Below are 19,608 nucleotides of genomic sequence, written 5' to 3'. Positions count from 1 at the left end.
AAAGTGAAAATAAATTCATTGAAATCAATTTTTGAACCATAAAATATAACTACCTGTATGTTTCAGATTACCGCTGTAAATTTTTAAGGCGATTATCCGAAATTTGCAAAAATTATATAACTATGTAAATAAGCGATGTACATTCCTATACCTTTTAATGTTTCTAATTTGTTTCATTTAATGATTTTCAGACGTTTAGAGAGAGAGAGAGAGAGAGAGAGAGAGATGCCTTAAAACTTATCAGCAACATCACATAGCAAAGTATATACGCAAGTTTTGAAAGAGAGAGATAGAGATATGATGATGATACTGAAGGGGACATTCTAACAACAATTTTCTTTCTACCGATTTGAAATATTGTAAAAATGAAACGATCGAACACAATGTGATTTATAGCATACTGTTTGGTTACCAGTTTCTAACATATAATAAGAAAGTATAGCATGAATTTAGACGTTGTAATTTGACAAAATTAAAGTGCAATATAAAGAGGTTTTTTACCTGGTTTTTTTTTTTTACCTTAAATCAAACATGATCTCCTCTTTCTCTCCCTTTCACACGAACGCACAATGTATTTGAATCATTTTTACAATATTTCATATCGATATATAAAAAAACGTGTAGTTGGAATGTCTCCGTAAATACTGTAAACGCACTATATTTAGGGTGTACAATATTTGGCGGAATATAATTTTTAAACAAGCTAGCATGGATTTGATTTAGCGCATTTCTGAATTTACCTTTTCATCTACTTATATATTTTACATTTGGCAATGTACTTGATTTTGCGGACGCCGTTTTCCGCCAAAAACGCAAAATAGAATACATAGCCAAAGGGGTGAAGACAGTTTTATAATACGTTTACAGTATAATCATCTTTATATTGCAAGTTAATTTTGTCAAATTACGACGTCCAAATTCATGCTATACATATTACAACAATTCTTATTATATGTTAGAAACTGGTAACTAACCAGTATGCTCTAAATCACATTGCATTCGATCGTTTCGTTTTTACAATATTTCAAATCGACAGAAAGAAAATTGATGTTAGAATGTCCCCTTTAGTATCATCCTCATATTTCTATCTCTCTCTTTCTTTCTTTCTCTCTCTCCCGAACTTGCGTATATACTTTGCTATGTGATGTCGCTGATAAGTTTTAAGGCCTCTCTCTCTCTCTCTCTCTCTCTCTCTCTCAAAACGTCTGAATATCGTTTTTATCATTTAATGAAACAAATTAGAAACATTAAAAGGTATAAGAATGTACATAATTATATATTTTTTGCAAATTTTGGATAATCGGCTTCAAAATTTACAGCGCCAATCTGAAACATACAGGTAGTTATATTTTATGGTTCAAAAATTGATTTCAATTAATTTATTTTCACTTTTATGTAGTCAAAATTGATATTAGTTTTGTTTAAATTCCGTTTCGTTTCGTTTCGATTTTTGGTTTCGTTTCGTTTGATTTCGTTTCGTTTCGATTGATTTCGTTTCGTTTCGATTGGTTTCGTTTCGTTTCGTTTGATTTCGTTTCGTTTCGTTTGATTTCGTTTCGTTTCGTTTCGTTTCGATTTCGTTTCGCACTTTACAGGCGCCCATTTTGTTTTGCTGTTGAAGCTTAAATATTAACATTTAATCATGGCCTATCAAGCCCTATAACAAAATTGTTGTTTTGGTCAGGTTTACAGAGGTTAAAGACAGGGGCATCGTTTTTAACAGAAACTTGTACAACTCTGCTGTATTTATCTTAATCAGTTAAAGTGAAGCTATATTTAAAACAAACAACTTACTGATAGATTTGCCAGATAGAAACCAGATTTACTGAATTTTGAAAGAGTTGTCCAGATTTGCTGTATATAGAGAGAGTTGTAGCATTCTCAGTGTTACTTTGGGAAATGAAGTCAAATGATTCCACTGACTATTGAAGTACATATTTAATAATAAACTGATTGTGTTGTAATAACATATACCTGTAATAATATGTTGCTGTGTTGTTATAACAGATTGGAGCAACATACCACAAATCTCAGATACTGGACGATGATGGTCAATGGTCCGAGGGGCTTATATCAGCGGTAAGTAAATGGTCCGAGGGGCTTATATCAGCGGTAAGTAAATGGTCCGAGGGGCTTATATCAGAGGTAAGTAAATGGTCCGAGGGGCTTATATCAGCGGTAAGTAAATGGTCCGAGGGGCTTATATCAGCGGTAAGTAAATGGTCCGAGGGGCTTATATCAGCGGTAAGTAAATGGTCCGAGGGGCTTATATCAGCGGTAAGTAAATGGTCCGAGGGGCTTATATCCGCGGTAAGTAAATGGTCCGAGGGGCTTATATCCGCGGTAAGTAAATGGTCCGAGGGGCTTATATCAGGGGTAAGTAAATGGTCCGAGGGGCTTATATCGGCGGTAAGTAAATGGTCCGAGGGGCTTATATCAGCGGTAAGTAAATGGTCCGAGGGGCTTATATCAGAGGTAAGTAAATGGTCCGAGGGGCTTATATCAGCGGTAAGTAAATGGTCCGAGGGGCTTATATCAGCGGTAAGTAAATGGTCCGAGGGGCTTATATCAGCGGTAAGTAAATGGTCCGAGGGGCTTATATCAGCGGTAAGTAAATGGTCCGAGGGGCTTATATCAGCGGTAAGTAAATGGTCCGAGGGGCTTATATCCGCGGTAAGTAAATGGTCCGAGGGGCTTATATCAGGGGTAAGTAAATGGTCCGAGGGGCTTATATCGGCGGTAAGTAAATGGTCCGAGGGGCTTATATCGGCGGTAAGTAAATGGTCCGAGGGACTTATATCGGCGGTAAGTAAATTGTCCGAGGGACTTATATCAGTGGTAAGTAAATGGTCCGAGGGACTTATATCAGCGGTAAGTAAATGGTCCGAGGGACTTATATCGGCGGTAAGTAAATGGTCGGAGGGCTTATATCAGCGGTAAGTAAATGGTCCGAGGGGCTTATATTGGCGGTAAGTAAATGGTCCGAGGGGCTTATATCAGCGGTAAGTAAATGGTCCGAGGGGTTTATATCAGCGGTAAGTAAATGGTCCGAGGGGCTTATATCAGCGGTAAGTAAATGGTCCGAGGGGCTGATATCGGTGGTAAGTCTCTGACGTAACTGGATGGGAAACAAACAATGAGCGCATGTTGTTTAAATTCAGTAATATACAAATTAATAGTATCTTAAATAATTCTAAATACAATATACTTCTGAAAAAATCCAGAAGCAAATAGTTTTTCAATGGTTGAATATCGCGAATGATTTTGTATGTTTGCTGACACAGAAAGATAAATCATTGCACATTTTTATTGGTTCTTCTTCTTTCCAATGCAACCATTGATTTGAGCTATTTTAGTACAAAACATTGCGTTTCCACACTGATTTAAGCTTTGTTTTTGATACTCCACAGGCCAAGATGGTAGCTGCTGCCACTCACAGTTTGTGCGAGTCGGCCAATGCCATGGTTCAAGGTCATGCTACAGAGGAGCGACTCATCGCTTCGGCCAAAGAGGTCGCGGGGTCGACAGCCCATCTCCTGGTCGCCTGCAGGGTCAAGGCCGACCCAGACTCAGTCGCCATGAAACGCCTCCAGGTAAAAGCCTTGTTTTCTTTTTAATTACCTTGCTAATTAATTGCCTTGTGTCACTTTTATTTTTGCGGAATAGCCAGAAAATGACCATGGTCTTATTTTTAATCAAATGTCGCATTTAAGGTACTTTACTACACCAAAATGTTATTTCATTTTTCATTACAGTACCAAAAGTTAGACAGATATCAAATATCCATGTGATGATAGTAATATCTTAAGTATTTTAAAATAATTTTTTAATGTTTTTTGTGATTTTCATTCTAAAAAATATTTCCAGTACATAGTCAATAAAATAGAAGAAGTAATTGTTTCAAAAGATAGATCATTTCCTTAGACACTTAAAAAAAAATACAACACCTCATATCATTCAAATATATTTTTATTAAAATTATTTGTGTTTTTCCTCAAAACAATCAATGTTCGTATCTTCTTAATCTGTGAATGAATAATTTAGAAATTTTGTTAAAAATAGTAAAGAAGTGTAACAAAATGAATACAATATAAAAAATTGAATGAAAAATGTTACAAATAATTGAAATAATTTTTCAAAAAATAATATGGTATGAAAGATCCACTTGTAAGAGTTATCTTTCCTAATTCTACGGACTGAATCACCATGGGACTTTTTCATGTCTAAAACATACTATTTTCAATACTTTGTTTGAAATGATGTTAATTTGCTGCATTTTTTGTTTAATTATTAGAATATAAATCAAAAGTATATGACTGAAAATTACTGGTAATTGAATTTAGAAATTAAACCTTTTGATTGTAATAGAAAATAGAAAAGAAAACTATATATATATATATATATATATATATATATATATATATATATATATATATATATATATATATATATATATATATATATATATCCTTCACACATTAAAAGAAATTTACTTACATATTTCAGCAAGTACTCTTTGCAAACTATTGCACAATGAAGGATCAATAATATGAGTTAATAAATTATTAAAGAAAATTTTATTCTAAAAAAAAACTCACATAAATTTACACACAAGTGCATGCAATGGACAATACAACAGAAAAAAGGACAATACAAAAGAAAAATAGGAATTTTAATAATACTGATATATATTTTATATTTAAAAAGCTTGCATGCAACTACATATGTACTACAGACACAGACACAAAGAACACAAACAGTACACCACACATAATACTTACATGATGAACATCAAGTTGATACGCTATGGAAACACAAGCTTTTCAAACCAACATGATCGACATACTTACAAATAGTGTGTTTTTCCTCAACGATGTCACTAAACATGTTAAAATCTGCAATTGTATAATACATCTAAAAATTTATAGAACAAATTAAAAAATATGTATACATTAATAAATTCTACATATATTATTAAAATCAATGTTCAGAACAAGCCTTAACTATCAAAATAAGTTTAGCAAAAGTGATCATAAATTTTTCCAACTATAGTTTTGTTTTTTGTTACCCTAACAGTGCCCTGCTCAGTCTTTTCTCCTAAAACCATCTTTAAACCATCAGCACCACCCCTTTCAATAGCAAGTCTAAGATGGTCATAAGACAGTCCAGACAAGGCAATTTTTTTAAGCATGTAGGGAGATATGCATGAAGAGAGGGGAGCTAGTGTAGCAATCAATTCATTAGTTTTACTCTTGCTCTCAATGGAGGAAATAATAAAGTCTACACCAAAACTGTGCTTCAGCATAATTTCATATGAAACTTTATGATGTAGAACCAAAGATTGTAAGGCCTTAACATCCTCCAATGCTGAATGGGCATTGAAAGCCAGTCCCATAGTATCTTGTACCAGTGTCTGTAGTTTATAGGAGTGTTGTTCTGGCAATATTTCTCTAAATACATGAAGACTGTCAACAAATCCAGCTATTGTTGATTTTAGTCCACTCTCTGGATACTGCATAACAGATCTCATTAGAATTACAGAATCAAATACCTTTCCGTTATGACAAACTAGGATAGGATTTGGAAAATTTTTCAGCCATATATTAAACTCTGTCAAACAAGTCTGAATGTCAACTGAGTTCACTTTTGTTTGTTGGTAAAACAATTGTCCACTGGCAACATGGAGACCTGTAACTGCGGTTGCTTTGGCAGAAATGGGGGATTTGGGAAGAACGTACCTATTAAAGGTTTCTTCTTCAAATATGCAAGCAAGCTGTGTTATTTCTGCTGATGTACCTATGAAATAAATTAATTACAATGTAGTATACGAGCTATGCTTCCTTGAATTAAATTTTAACAATAAATAATGTATAAAAAGCACTGTTACTTAAAGCAAACTGTTCACATGTGCTGATAAAATTTTGTTTCACTGTAAGTGCCCAATAACAATAAAATACATGTATTATTTTAATGCAATGAACATATAATAATAAGTAAAATATGTCTGCATGATTCATTCATGAAATGTCATTTCCAGTGTTAAAACAAATGATTGTTCAAACCTAGTCCAGTTGTTTCCAAGTCAAAATAAAGAAGGTTTGAGTCTGTACGGGTAGGCACTGAAACAGGTTTGGAAGCAGGGGTGCAATCTGGGATTTCTTCTATTACAGCATCAGCACAAGACAATCCAACACCTGATTCATAGGTTTTTCCTTCTTTTATTTCTGAAGTTGATATCTATTGATAAAATTTTACAATGTGAGTTAATTTGACATTGCTAATGGATCGTTTGAAATATAACAATGTTAATTGACTGTAAAAAGAAATTAAATCTTTACACTTAACAAGAAAAAATAAGAACAATTCAACTTACTTGGCTTGATTTCAATTTCTTTAGTTCATGTCTTCGTCTCTTGCACTCAACAGTGCTTTGTCGCAATTTTTCTTTTTCTCTCTTTCGAGAAACCCTCCTTTCATGTACATTTGTGTGCATCCCTGGCGAGAGCATCAAAGTATCATAAACCTGATGAAAAATAAAATTAAATATACAGAGAGCAATAATTACATTTCATATACATATTAAATGCATACATTTCTTATTTTGTAACTAGCTGTTATAATGATATATAATATAGTATTATATAATTATTCTATGTAACATCTGATATACCTTTCCAATTGTCAGATGTCCAATATTCTTATGTGCAACAGCAGCTGCTACTCTAAAGGATGTGCTCTCAGATCCACTGTAATATAATGCTTTGGGATTTTTGCAGGCAACTATTTTGTTGAAGTTTTCATTTGCCTGAGTGCTTCCAATATTGGAAAGTTTACTTGCATTTTTAGCTAAATCACTGAACAGATGCTGTAAATCTTTGAGTAAATCCACTCCAGAAAGATATTTTCCATATGGTAAATTTATGGGTTTATAATTTTCTGGGTCCTGTAGATATTTACACCACTTTTTTTTACATTTCTTGTGGTTTCCAAATACATGGAGAGGAATAGAGTCTAAATTTCTCTTTAAAGTGTCTGTGTCTTCGTTGGATTTAACAGCATATGAAAAACATTTTAGTAAATGTTGAATGGATTTTGGACCTAGAAGAGGATACTTTTTCTCCTTTTTGATGTCATAGAGTTTACTTGCCAGATTTTTTTTTGTATGATTAAAATCCGAAATTTTTTGGATATTTGGATCAAAAGACATTTTTGCCTTGGCTAAGGTTGTTGAGTCATTATCCATTATAAGATGTTTTACATGGAAGTCACGCGCTTTTAAGTCATGCAACATTTCTAAAGCCATATCTGGTTCCATTGCCTTTGAGGATTTTTCCCAATTTCTTCTACAATCATGTTTATTCACTTCTGCTGATACTGGTGCTTTATCACAGAATCTGTATTTTAAAGAAATCAATTTATCAGTACATGTTTTTATCTGATTACATCTAAATTCAAGAGAGAGAGAGAGAGAGAGAGAGAGAGAGAGAGAGAGGGAGGGAGGGGGAGAAGAGAAGAGAGCACACTAAAAGCCCTACCTGCATTTCTTGCACCGAACAGCATATGAAAGAATTTTTCCTGTCTTCTCTCCAATCATACTCGCATGCCCTTAAAAAGCAACAACACTTTGTCTTATTGCTATATTTCAATACCAGTAAGTCCAACAGTATACATGTACATGTATTTCCTACTTACAAGACTGTTTATTATCTCCCCTTAAGGGAACTACTTTGTTTTAAATACAAAAACTGCTATACTGTTAGGTTTTATGTAGCATTGGGATGCTAGAATAATTATGCAAAATATAAAAAAAGAATGATGGATGTTACCTGACAAACTTGCATAGTTTCGACCGCTACCTCTAGTCTGCCATCCAGCATCAAAGGACACAGAAAATTTTTCGGCATCTTGTGATCTATGTTGAAATTTGTATCAATTTATAAATAATCTTTAACCTATTAAGTCACTGAAAAAATATCATATGTTGAAATAAATCAGTAAAAAAACATTTCTACTGAACCTTTTTTTCTCCTCGGCAAGGGCTTCATTACAAGTCTCATTTGCAACAGCTTCAAAAATACTGCCAACCTCCCTCTCTCGTCTCTTAAAAGTTACAGAAGTTACAGTGGGAATATTCAAAGCAGCAAGGAAATTGTTAACGGTCATTTCTCCAAGTCCACAAAATACCACAGCTGCAATGAAAATAAATTTTTTTTTCAAGATTTGATATTAGAAATCAATTATTAATTTTCTTTCATGTTTTATAATTTAACAATTATCTATCAATCAATAGAGTTAATATAATACCTGCACCCAATTTGGTATTAATATCCCATGTATTTTGACCATGTCTCTTGCCAGTAGGTACATTATTAATTTCATTGCAATTATTGCAATGAATTTTGAGGAGACTGCCTATAATAAAAGAAATGTTCAACATTTTGTGTATTTTGAAACTGTAAGTTATCTATCCTCTCTTATGATTTTAAAGATTGATATATTTTAAATTAAATGATATATTGTCATCTATTCAGATAATTATAAATAGGAGGAAAACTAATTAATGTCTTAGATACCTAGGCCATATCTGGTTTCTCCAACACAGGATGAAAGTTTTAGCTCTGTAGAGCAATTACTGCAGCCTTCACCTAATTTTGCAGCCAAAACACTCAACTCTACAATCCTGCGACCTCCAAGAGCCCCCTCCTCTTCTTCCTCATCCTCATATTTTTCACTTTCAATCTCTGATTGACATGCATCATAGTTGTCATCAAAGCAATCATCTGCTATGATATAAATCAATATTCAGTCAGATCGAATTTCAGTTGGCCATTTAATTCATTTTTGTGTCTATCATAATACTCAGTAATTGCAAAAATCATGGTGCATTCAAAAGCAGTTAATTTACCTGGTGACAAAGACTGGTTATGTTCTTGTTGACCATCTACATCATCATGTAGTTCCAAGTATTTACGTTTTAGACCTAGATAGAATTTTAGCAAAATGTAAATTTCATGGTTTTCTCTGAATGTATCAAATGTTATAATAAACTAATGCAATGTTCTTTGTGCCTATAATTATTTAAAATTTCAAACTTATTTTATATACACATCATACCTCTGCTATAACAATGTTCTTTACTTATATTTTCAAGCTGTCCATCCGTAATGTCACCTAAAGTTAGTAAACACACATTTATGTTTGCCGACTCCGTGGGCGTGTCCATATTTCATTGCCGTCTTGTTGCTCTCAATGTAACTTTGTTCTTTTTTTCGTAATCAATATCTCCCTTTCCAAAACGTTTTAAAGATTAAGATCTCTTTCAATAGTTTTCTTCCTCTTTTTTAAAAGAGCTGTACCTATACAATTCGTCCCCGACAAAAACAACCGTTCCCGGAAATACGTTTTACGAAGTGTATTTTTTTGTGTACTGCGTCATCAAAAACTGATGTAGTGCAAGACCTTAAGTTTCATTATCACTTTAATATGTTGAAACAACACAAGATCTAGATGAACAGATGACATGATTTGACCTTGTATTGATTTAGAGTTTTGGTTGATTTTAATATGATCAATATCTGACCTAGCTATAATATAAGGTTAATAAATGACCTTGATATGACCTTGTTAATATTCATATCTGTAGGCGGCGGGTAATGCGGTGAAGCGCGCCACGGAGGTCCTGGTGAAGGCGGCCCAGCAGGCCAAGCAGAGAGATGAAGACGAGGATATAAACGTGGCAGTCGACTCACGTAAAGTGGGCGGGATCAAACAGGTAAGACACGCCCACTTACTGTGTGTTGTATATTTCTTCATGTATATGTATTTATGTTCTTGTATACAATGTTAAACTGAAAACCAACTTGTCTTTGCATCTGTCAATCACAGTGATGAATAGGAATATATAGAAGCTTACCTTTAGATTAATCATTCATTGTCTAGTTTACGAAAAAGTAATCTTCTGAAAAAAATCCAGAGAAGACTTGTTGTTTGTGACAAGACCATTGACAATGATTGGGAATTTTCTAATCTCTTTAACATTTCTTGATTGCAAATATGAGTTGGTTTACCATATTCATCCTTGACTTTAGAGGATTATTTTTATTCCATGTTTGTACCTGATCTTTACTACTATTATATTAAAAACTTGTACAGTGTCATTTCATCAATATTCATTAAATACCAATTTTGATTTAGTTTCATTTAGTTGAGATGATTCATGAAGTTAAATTTTCAGTGAAGTGCAATATCAAATAACAAGTAGACTTGATTGGATTATTAGCCAGGAGTTTACATATCTATGTAACTGTGATTTTCATTAAATCCACAAAAATTTATGTCCACGAATATTAACGAAACTGCATGATTGATGAAATCCAAGTACCGGTATTGCAAGAGAACATGGGATAAATATGACCGTATTAGTGTATTGCATGAAGTATTCCTAATCTATACATTTATCAATTCATTTCATGATAACACTGTATATTTCATAATTAACACTGTATATTTCATAATTAACACTGTATATTTCACCTCAATACACTTAAGATTTGTATAATATTTTCCTGAATAGGTAATATCTATAACAAGTATTGACACAAACTACTTTCAAACGTGTGAATTTACACATCCACATCACAGACTCCACGCTAACTTGTATGGTCGTATCATTGATAATATACTATATATGTCCAGATATAGCACATATACTGAAAATACTTAAAAGATGTAATTAACACACTAACAGCTAATTACATATGATATAAAGTAATTATACTTAAGATATGATTAACACACTAACTGCTAATTAAATACAATATAGTGATTATACTCAAGATATAATAAACACACTTATAATTCATTACATACAATAAAGTGATTATAAATGTAGTGATTATGCTTAAGATATAATAAACACACTAATAATTCATTACATACAATATAGTGATTATAAATATAGTGATTATACTTAAGATATAATTAACACACTAACAATTCATTACATACAATATAGTGATTCTAAATATAGTGATTATGCTTAAGATATAATAAACACATTAATAATTCATAACATACAATTTAGTGATTATAGATATAGTGAATATACTTAAGATATAATTAACACACTAACAACTGATAAATTACATGCAATGTAACTAAGAAAACAACTAACGATGTTTCAATTTTCGGGGATTTTCACCTGTGAATTTGAATTTATTGTCAGAATTAGTTGGTGTTTGATGACCTTTGACCTCTTAAATTTGACCTCACTTTACAGCCAGGAGTCACCGGAGGTCATTACTGGTGTCATTTCTCGTTTCTTTCAGGATTCTAATTAGATGTAATTTGTTAACATGATGATATGTGCTACTGTAAACACATTATATTCGGCGTGTATGATATTTAGTGGAAAAAAGTTTTTGAACAATTTAAGCATATTACTGAATGTTGCTATTCTATACGTATATACATGGCATTGAGCAATGTACTTGATTTAGCAGAAGCCGCCTTCTGTCAAAAACGCTAAATAGAATACACAGCTAAATGTAACACGTTTACAGTATTCAAATTAGAATCGCACATGACACACTGTGTACATATATGACAAACTCCAACAAGAGTCTCACGTAATATATACAAATCTAATGCACAGTGTTCAAACACCACAAACTGAGGTTATAATAGAATAATTAGCAATGCTACACATATATAACGTCTGACAATAACAACAAAAAACATCAAACAATTTTATTATGGAACTTAGAACTAAGTTTGTGGAGGTTGAGGTATGATTACTTTTTGACTGTTTGTAATCCATCTCCAATTCAATCTTTTTCTTTCTTTTTCTCTTGAAGTAAATAAATTCAATAAATGATTAATTTCATTTAAAATAAAAAAATTGATATAAAGAGCTGTGGGCTAAAATTAATGTTAAAATAATGAAATTTTACATACATTTTGCAAAGTTTATATTCAGCAATAAAAAAAGAAAGACAGAAATAACGTCAGAAGATAAAGCTCAGTTGATGTGTTGAAGTCAAAAAGTCATCAATGTCTTGTTGCTATTTTTAGCAAATTGAGGCCCAAGAGAGGATTTTGTTGTTGGAGAAGCAGCTTGAGGACGCGAGGCGCCTGAAGGAGAAACTGGCGGAGAAACGTGACCTGGCGGCTGTCTAAATAACACAGTGTGACGGGGGCGAAACGGGGGCGAAACGGGGGCTCATCAACCCTTGCACTTTTACCCTATAACAAAAAATTTCTTTTAAGAACTCTAGGCTGTAAAATTTTGTTTGAAAAAAGTTCTTTTCTGTTTGGCAATAATTGGTAAAGAATAAAGTAATGTATACTAGTCTAATGACATGGGGAAATTTTTAATCTAAAGACAGAATTTATAACCGTGTCCAAATTCCTCTGACACAGAGGTATTGAGCCCCCTCCCCCCTCGATTGTCACACTGTTTATTCTTGGACTGACTGCCCCGGTCTCTTTGCATGTTAGCGTATCATCCTCACCATTACCATCTCGTCTCTCATCTCCTCATATATAAACAACTTTTTTTTTCTTTTCTCTAAAAAATTTACAGGAACTACAAATTCAAGAGGAGATGTTACGGAAGGAGAGAGAATGGATAGAAGCCAGAGAGAAGCTGGCCAAGTTCCGTAAACAGCGGTACAAGGACACGGGCCACGATAGCGACTCATCATCCGCCTTCTAACACCGCACGCTCCAGCTTTAACTGTATAATGCGTATAGTGCCTGTCACGTGTCTTGTGATGTCATAATGGCTTCCATGTCAGCTGTCCTTGTGAAGGTCAAGGTGACAAGCATCTAAGTGATTGAGAATTTGAAGGGAGTGAGAGTGTATGAGATCTGGGTTAGGGTTGCATTTCTGTGGGTGTGATTTTTCAGTATAGATGTGTAAGTTTGTATACTTAGAATGATTAATGATGGATGATGTATTCAGAGGACAGAAATTTGGAATTGAGAAGAAAGAGACTCAGAAAGAAAGGATTCTCAATAATCATATCATATGTATATGTAGCTGCTGATTAAGTGTTAAACCAGTTATGTCACATATGGTACAGGATTTTACAGAATTGTTTACCAACGGTGCAAAAATTTATCTATTTTAAATAGAAGCAGTTGTTATTCGACACTTGATTATTTTTGGATTTTTCTCTGCAAGCAGACTTGTTTTTTTTTTAGAATATAAACATGAAGTTTTCCGAATCTGATAGATTAAATCTACACTGTTTTAAGGTAGCCAATTGTGATATGGTGTTACAAATGATAGATGATATGGTGTTACAAATGATAGATATGCAATACTTATATACAATATAAAGACTGATATAGCTTACTTATTCTTTGATATATATATGTATTTGTACTATCCATGTACTGCAGATGTTGTATTCAAGTCGTGTTTGTATGTCGACTTAGAAATATGCTTTATCAGCACAGTTTGAGTGAAAATTAACCAGGTTTCTTCCCCTGTTTGTTTTGTTGCTGTTTAGAGATTTCAATTCACGCTTGATTTTAGTCAGAGTTTTAATTGATAATTTCATGAGAAAAACCTTGATTTGATTTCTGTGTTTGATGCCAGGCTTCCACTAACCGAGTAAATCCGCGAGTATTTGGTGTGTACCACGCTAGTCCTACACATAGACCCAGTGCTGTGTATTGAACTGTTTTATGTGTGTATTTTGTATTAGTCGTGTTTAGTTTTTGATAAAAGCTATATATATATATTTTATTCTGTTTAATATTATGATTATTGTATAATTATTATGATGACGACTATGTAATTTTCTACATTCTCTATTGTACACAATATATGTAGTAAACTTTTGTTTCCTATATAGAATTGGTATACTGTACATGTATGTATACAGACCATATATAACATGGCCTCCCCCTCACCAGGGGTACACTACAGACCATATATAACATGGCCTCCCCCTCACCAGGGGTACACTACAGACCATATATAACATGGCCTCCCCCTCACCAGGGGTACACTACAGACCATATATAACATGGCCTCCCCCTCACCAGGGGTACACTACAGACCATATATAACATGGCCTCCCCCTCACCAGGGGTACACTACAGACCATATATAACATGGCCTCCCCCTCACCAGGGGTACACTACAGACCATATATAACATGGCCTCCCCCTCACCAGGGGTACACTACAGACCATATATAACATGGCCTCCCCCTCACCAGGGGTACACTACAGACCATATATAACATGGCCTCCCCCTCACCAGGGGTACACTACAGACCATATATAACATGGCCTCCCCCTCACCAGGGGTACACTACAGACCATATATAACATGGCCTCCCCCTCACCAGGGGTACACTACAGACCATATATAACATGGCCTCCCCCTCACCAGGGGTACACTACAGACCATATATAACATGGTCTCCCCCTCACCAGGGGTACACTACAGATCCTGTTTGACTCCTGTATAACAAACCATTAAACCATACAACTACAGCATGTTCTGTACCCAGAGTTATCTCTCTTGTTTTATTCAACCAATTAAAACATCTTATAGAATTTGATCCGAGAAGAACATCATGTAGTCGATGAACTCGTATTTCATGATCAAAATATCTACGTTATAGAGTAGCATTATGGATTTTGTTATCAATATTTTGTCATTAACGGATTATTTTGAAACAACCCATAATTTGTTAAGTCAAAGACTATAGAAATTATTTAATTTTGTATCAACAAAACCGTACATTTTGTAATTGCAAATTTGCCATAAATAAAATAGCGACGAAAAATGATGCTGAGATGTAGACAATTAATATATTCACTCCGGCCTTAGCTAACGATAGCGATGATGAAAATATTCAGTCTGACCTTGGTTACAGCGGATGATAATATATTCACTGACCTACGTCACAGTTTCGATTATTAATATATTCACTCTGACCTTAGCCAACAGTGACGATTATTAAAATAGTCACTCTGACCGTAGCTAACAGTGACGATAATTAATATATTCATTCTGACCGTAGCTAACAGTGATAATTATTAATATATTCACTCTGACCTTAGCTAACAGTGACGATTATTAATATATCCACTCTGACCTTAGCTAACAGCGACGATTATTAATATATTCACTCTGACCGTAGCTAACAGTGACGATTATTAATATATTCACTCTGACCTTAGTTTACAGTGACGATTTATAATATATTCACGCTGACCATAGCTAACAATGATGATTATTAATATATTCACTCTGACCTGTGACCTCTGCAGTGTGCATGTGTCGGCTTACTATACCATGTATATTACGTACTGTATTTTTCCATGTATTACTGGATGTGTGTGATAGTCACATAAAATTTGCATATCAAGAGTTACTGATCATGACGCTTACAAATATGAAGTTTTAATAACAGGTTCAAATAAATTTATGTACAAGACGTTGTTGTTTTGTTGTTTACTTATTTCAAGGAAAAGTGGGCGGATCCAGAATATTCCCCCGGGGAGGGGGAGGGGGATAAGGGATAATTGTTTTGACAGTGGGGTCAAAGGCATAGATAAGAATTTTCAAATTACCAAGGAGGGGGGTTGTTCCAGGTCAAAATGTGACCCTGATTGATTTTTGGGGACAAATGTTAGCAATATCAAGAGTGTTTAGATCCATGGATGACGTCTATTTGTCATTCATAAGATAAAACTCTGTCAATCAGTTAACAGAGGTGTATCTAATGTTCTCACTAAAGAAATGCATATAGTTACTTTCATGTCCAGGCCATTAGGTTTACGGTATGCCCCAGGGTCACCGTTTCACTGGGTAAATTGTCAATGTCTTATGACTGGTCTGTAAGTTCACGAAATGACCTAGGGTCATCGGTTCACCAGGTCATCTTGTCAATGTCTTATGACTGGTCTGTAAGTTCACGGAAAGACCCAGGGTCATCAGTTCACAGGGTCAAATTGTCAATGTCTTATGACTGGTCTGTAAGTTCACGGAATGACCTAGGGCCATCGGTTCACCAGGTCATCTTGTCAATGTCTTATGACTGGTCTGTAAGTTCACGGAATGACCTAGGGTCATCGGTTCACCAGGTCATCTTGTCAATGTCTTATGACTGGTCTGTAAGTTCACGGAATGACCTAGGATCATCGGTTCACCGGGTCATCTTGTCAATGACACGTATTACTTGATATTTATATTAACTACTGATAGAATCACGACCTTTATTTATTTTAAAGGAGCCGACATACTCCTTAACACATTGGCATGCCCTCACCCCGAAGATAAAAAAAAACAACCCACCACTGTTTTTGGCAAACTTCATTTCCTAATCCATATGGGGTGGGGGGTGTTAGGGATTTTCATATTAAAAGGACTTCTTTTAGGGGGTACTTTCCGACCAATTCATGTATCGTGTATTTTGAAGGAATCTGTAGACAATGAAAGCGTAAGTCTGAGAGAGAGAGAGAGAGAGAGAGAGAGAGAGAGAGAGAATGGTGTATATGTTTTAACATTTATTTAATTTAAAACGTCAAACAGTCCTAAACATCCTGACATTTTTTATGAAGAGCTCTTATCGATATATATTTACTGTTAATCAGCTTATAAATAAATAAATAAATTCGAAACAATTGATTAAGAGTTTTGATTGCGAAGCTGATACATTTGGGTGTAAAACGGTATTAGCCAATTCTTTTTTTCTTCATTTATGGGGGGGGGGGGGGGGGAGGAGGCTTTCATACATTCTCTCATTTCTTTTTGGGTCACTGCGGAGATCCTCACTTTGAGAACTTTTAACGACGCAGGTGTCACAGAAAACAACCCATTGATCGGCAGTTATGAAAGCATGAAGTGTTTTACGTGTGTGTAAACATAAACTCGCACAGAGACAAGGTTAAGGTATCGATGAATTATTGAACAGTAAATTGTATCATAAACACAAAAAAAAAACCCACAAACAATATTACTCTGTCCTGTTGAAAGAGGGCCATGCAAATACACAAACAATACACCGCCTGCATGTCTAAATCAGAACCTATACGATAGAAGCAATTCAAGAATTACTTTTCCATACTGTAGTTCATGTAATTCCAGTTTGGTAAAGAAACTGAATATTTTAAAATATAAAAAGGAGTTGTCCCTGCTGTTGGCATTTCAACTGTTTAGAAAAATGATGTGAAGATTTAAAATATGAAAATTCAGAAAATTTCAATCCAGGATTATGAATAACATTCACTGTTTCCTGTGCGAACAGAATTCAGTGCTTCCAGTTTTTGTGATATTTCTTTTGATTGTCTGCGCAAGAGTTGGATATTCCACTGAAGTGAATTTTCAGCCATATTGTAATTTATCACAATACAATGTACCACCGTCCTTTCTTGAATCATCGTATTCCTACAAGTGTGGTGGTGTTAATGTTGACACTTACACTTGTTATCCGGGGACTTCTCAATGCATGGAGAGGGTGTGTCATACCGTCAGTGAATGGGACGGACTGTGGCGTCATTCGTATTTTACGTCTTCAGACTTTGACGTCATTAACAGTCTTAACAGAAGGCGGTCTTCCTGCATAGGTTGGTGCTGTAAAACTAAAGAATATTTCATACTCTCAAAAGAATAGAATTTTAGTCTGTTCTCCAGTAGATTAAATAACAAAAACCACAGTGTTAATATATAAAAACATGCATACTAGTCAATTGTCTCATCAGAACTTCACAATATTTGTTTAGTTTTTCCCCCCAAGATTAAAGACTTTTGTATAATGATTTAGATATATCAAATGATGAGTTTTTGGTATTCTTTTGTTCAAAATATTCAGTTGAAAGTCTTCAAACAATCTTTTTTTTTCTGAATGTTAAAATTATAGGGGAGAATAATGCCATAGCATTTTTCCATTTACACGTGAACACGCCCATGTAGAAAAACATGTATAATTTTAATCAGAACATATGTATTTGTTTGATTTATAAACAAAACCTAACAAATAAAAATCAAAAGTTGTCATAATGCGTATTTTTATTGTAATGATCAAAAAGTCAGGCGGTGGTAAAATATGTTTATTTGCAGAAACCTAACTTGAGGCCTGACAGGAATGTTTGACAGGAATCCGGTACTCTCAGTACTTTGATGACAGTGCATTTTTGTTTTTCAGCTTTACATCAACTGGATGACAGTTTTGTCACAGAAGGTCAAATTACGTAAGTCTTCGATGCCTATTATATAGGTCGTCTCTTCAGAAACCAGTAAAATAATAAATTTTTAAAACGTTGACTATCATGCGCGGATCTAGAGGGGGGGTCGGGGGGGTCCCCGACCCCCCCTGGAAAATGAAAATTTATTAAATTTACATAGTAAAATTATCGCGAAAATATGCCTCGGACCCCCCCTGGCAAACACAATTATCCTTCGGACCCCCCCTGGAAAAAATTTCTGGATCCGCGCATGACTATGTTTTGAACATATGGTGTACTTTATTACATATTGCATCCAAAGTGTTCAATATCGATCATCATACAACTCAATAAATGTAATTAAATGCCATAACGTTTCATTCCGTTATTTTGTGTTTTTGTCTCGCCAGGTCTGGCTCCGTACAGGCGTTAGCTATGGGAGGAATGTTCGGGATTATAGCCATTACGTGTTTCATGGTCTATGTGTTATGTCGTCATACGTGACGCAACATGAAACATATGACCAACCATTTATCTTTAACCTCTACTGTAACCATAGTCATTGACATTCTTGAATCAACAATTGAAGTTAAGATGGCCTGTAAAATAGTATATTGTTTTTATGTGTATAAGGCATAAAAACTGGTGTCATTGTCATAAAAAGAATAAAGTAAATATGCAATCTTTTTACTTTTTCTTTTCAGACATCGGACTCTTAATAATTTTAAAGTATTTAATTTAAAAAGAGGCGCCATGTGCGAATCTAATGGGGGTCCGGACCCGTTACCTTGGAAAACTAAATGTATTTAATTCATTGGAAATCCTCCTTGAAAACACAATCATCCATCGGAACCCCACCGCATGAACTTTCTAGAAATATTTAGATATTTTACTTTACCATGCAAACGGAAACTTCTGCTCTGTATCACTGAAGATGTTATACGTGCTTCTTGCGAAGCCTTGCTATGATTATAAAATGATACTGTTGTTTACTTATTTTCAATATAAAGATGAAAATTAATATTTTCTTAAATAAAAAAAGTACTGCCACACACACACACACACACACACCTCTCTCTCTCTCTCTCTCTCTCTCTCTCTCTCTCTCTCTCTCTCTCTCTCTCTCTCTCTGTGATAATAATTTGCACCCTTATTTTTGATATGATTCTAACTATCTTTCACCTTATTTTTAAAGCTCTTAAAAAACTTTAATTTTGGAATGAATTAATAAAACAAAGCAATACAGTGAAACTGACCAATAAATTCACTTGAGTTGTTCTGGCAAACATTTCTGCGAAATATGTAGAAATACAGGATTGCTTTAGAAGTCATCCGTGGTCTCAAATCCATTTTCACCCCCCCTCCCCCCCCCCCCCCCCCCCCCCCGTTTAAAAAAATACATTAAGTAATATAAAG

General features: G+C 34.4%; 2 protein-coding genes across 3 annotated transcripts; one reads left to right on the top strand and one right to left on the bottom strand.

The window, feature by feature from the left end:
• Positions 1–2,749: 2,749 nt before the first annotated feature.
• Positions 2,750–15,464, top strand: LOC128171425 (talin-1-like). The gene is made up of 4 exons (XM_052837223.1): positions 2,750–2,772; positions 3,411–3,593; positions 9,644–9,772; positions 12,584–15,464. Exons 2-4 carry the CDS (start codon positions 3,417–3,419, stop codon positions 12,713–12,715), a joined length of 438 nt encoding a protein of 145 aa, XP_052693183.1. The 5' UTR covers positions 2,750–2,772; positions 3,411–3,416; the 3' UTR covers positions 12,716–15,464.
• LOC128171367 (uncharacterized) lies at positions 4,710–9,436 on the bottom strand. Of its 2 annotated transcripts, none has more exons than XM_052837147.1 (12): positions 9,115–9,436; positions 8,906–8,980; positions 8,574–8,783; positions 8,305–8,412; positions 8,018–8,189; positions 7,827–7,912; positions 7,536–7,605; positions 6,671–7,394; positions 6,374–6,523; positions 6,063–6,237; positions 5,739–5,796; positions 4,710–4,895 (listed from the first exon to the last, which is right to left on the bottom strand). In XM_052837147.1, exons 1-12 carry the CDS (start codon positions 9,221–9,223, stop codon positions 4,889–4,891), a joined length of 1,944 nt encoding a protein of 647 aa, XP_052693107.1. In that variant the 5' UTR covers positions 9,224–9,436; the 3' UTR covers positions 4,710–4,888. The 2 variants fall into 2 exon arrangements, with proteins under 2 accessions (XP_052693107.1, XP_052693108.1); XM_052837148.1 differs by having other exon boundaries at positions 8,574–8,780.
• Positions 15,465–19,608: the final 4,144 nt, after the last annotated feature.

Source organism: Crassostrea angulata, chromosome 2, assembly GCF_025612915.1.
Source record: "Crassostrea angulata isolate pt1a10 chromosome 2, ASM2561291v2, whole genome shotgun sequence".
Lineage (NCBI taxonomy): Eukaryota > Metazoa > Mollusca > Bivalvia > Ostreida > Ostreidae > Magallana > Magallana angulata.
This window is presented reverse-complemented; position numbering and strand designations above follow the sequence as displayed.

Excerpts from the sequence above, each read along its gene's own strand:
- LOC128171425 (XM_052837223.1), top strand. The coding sequence starts at position 3,417 with ATGGTAGCTGCTGCCACTCACAGTTTGTGCGAGTCGGCCAATGCCATG. Across the intron at positions 3,594-9,643 it reads TCGCCATGAAACGCCTCCAG|GCGGCGGGTAATGCGGTGAA; the intron begins GTAAAAGCCTTG and ends TCATATCTGTAG. Across the intron at positions 9,773-12,583 it reads AAGTGGGCGGGATCAAACAG|GAACTACAAATTCAAGAGGA; the intron begins GTAAGACACGCC and ends AAAAATTTACAG.
- LOC128171367 (XM_052837147.1), bottom strand. The coding sequence starts at position 9,223 with ATGGACACGCCCACGGAGTCGGCAAACATAAATGTGTGTTTACTAACT. Across the intron at positions 8,784-8,905 it reads TAACCAGTCTTTGTCACCAG|CAGATGATTGCTTTGATGAC; the intron begins GTAAATTAACTG and ends TTTATATCATAG. Across the intron at positions 8,190-8,304 it reads TAATACCAAATTGGGTGCAG|CTGTGGTATTTTGTGGACTT; the intron begins GTATTATATTAA and ends TTTTCATTGCAG.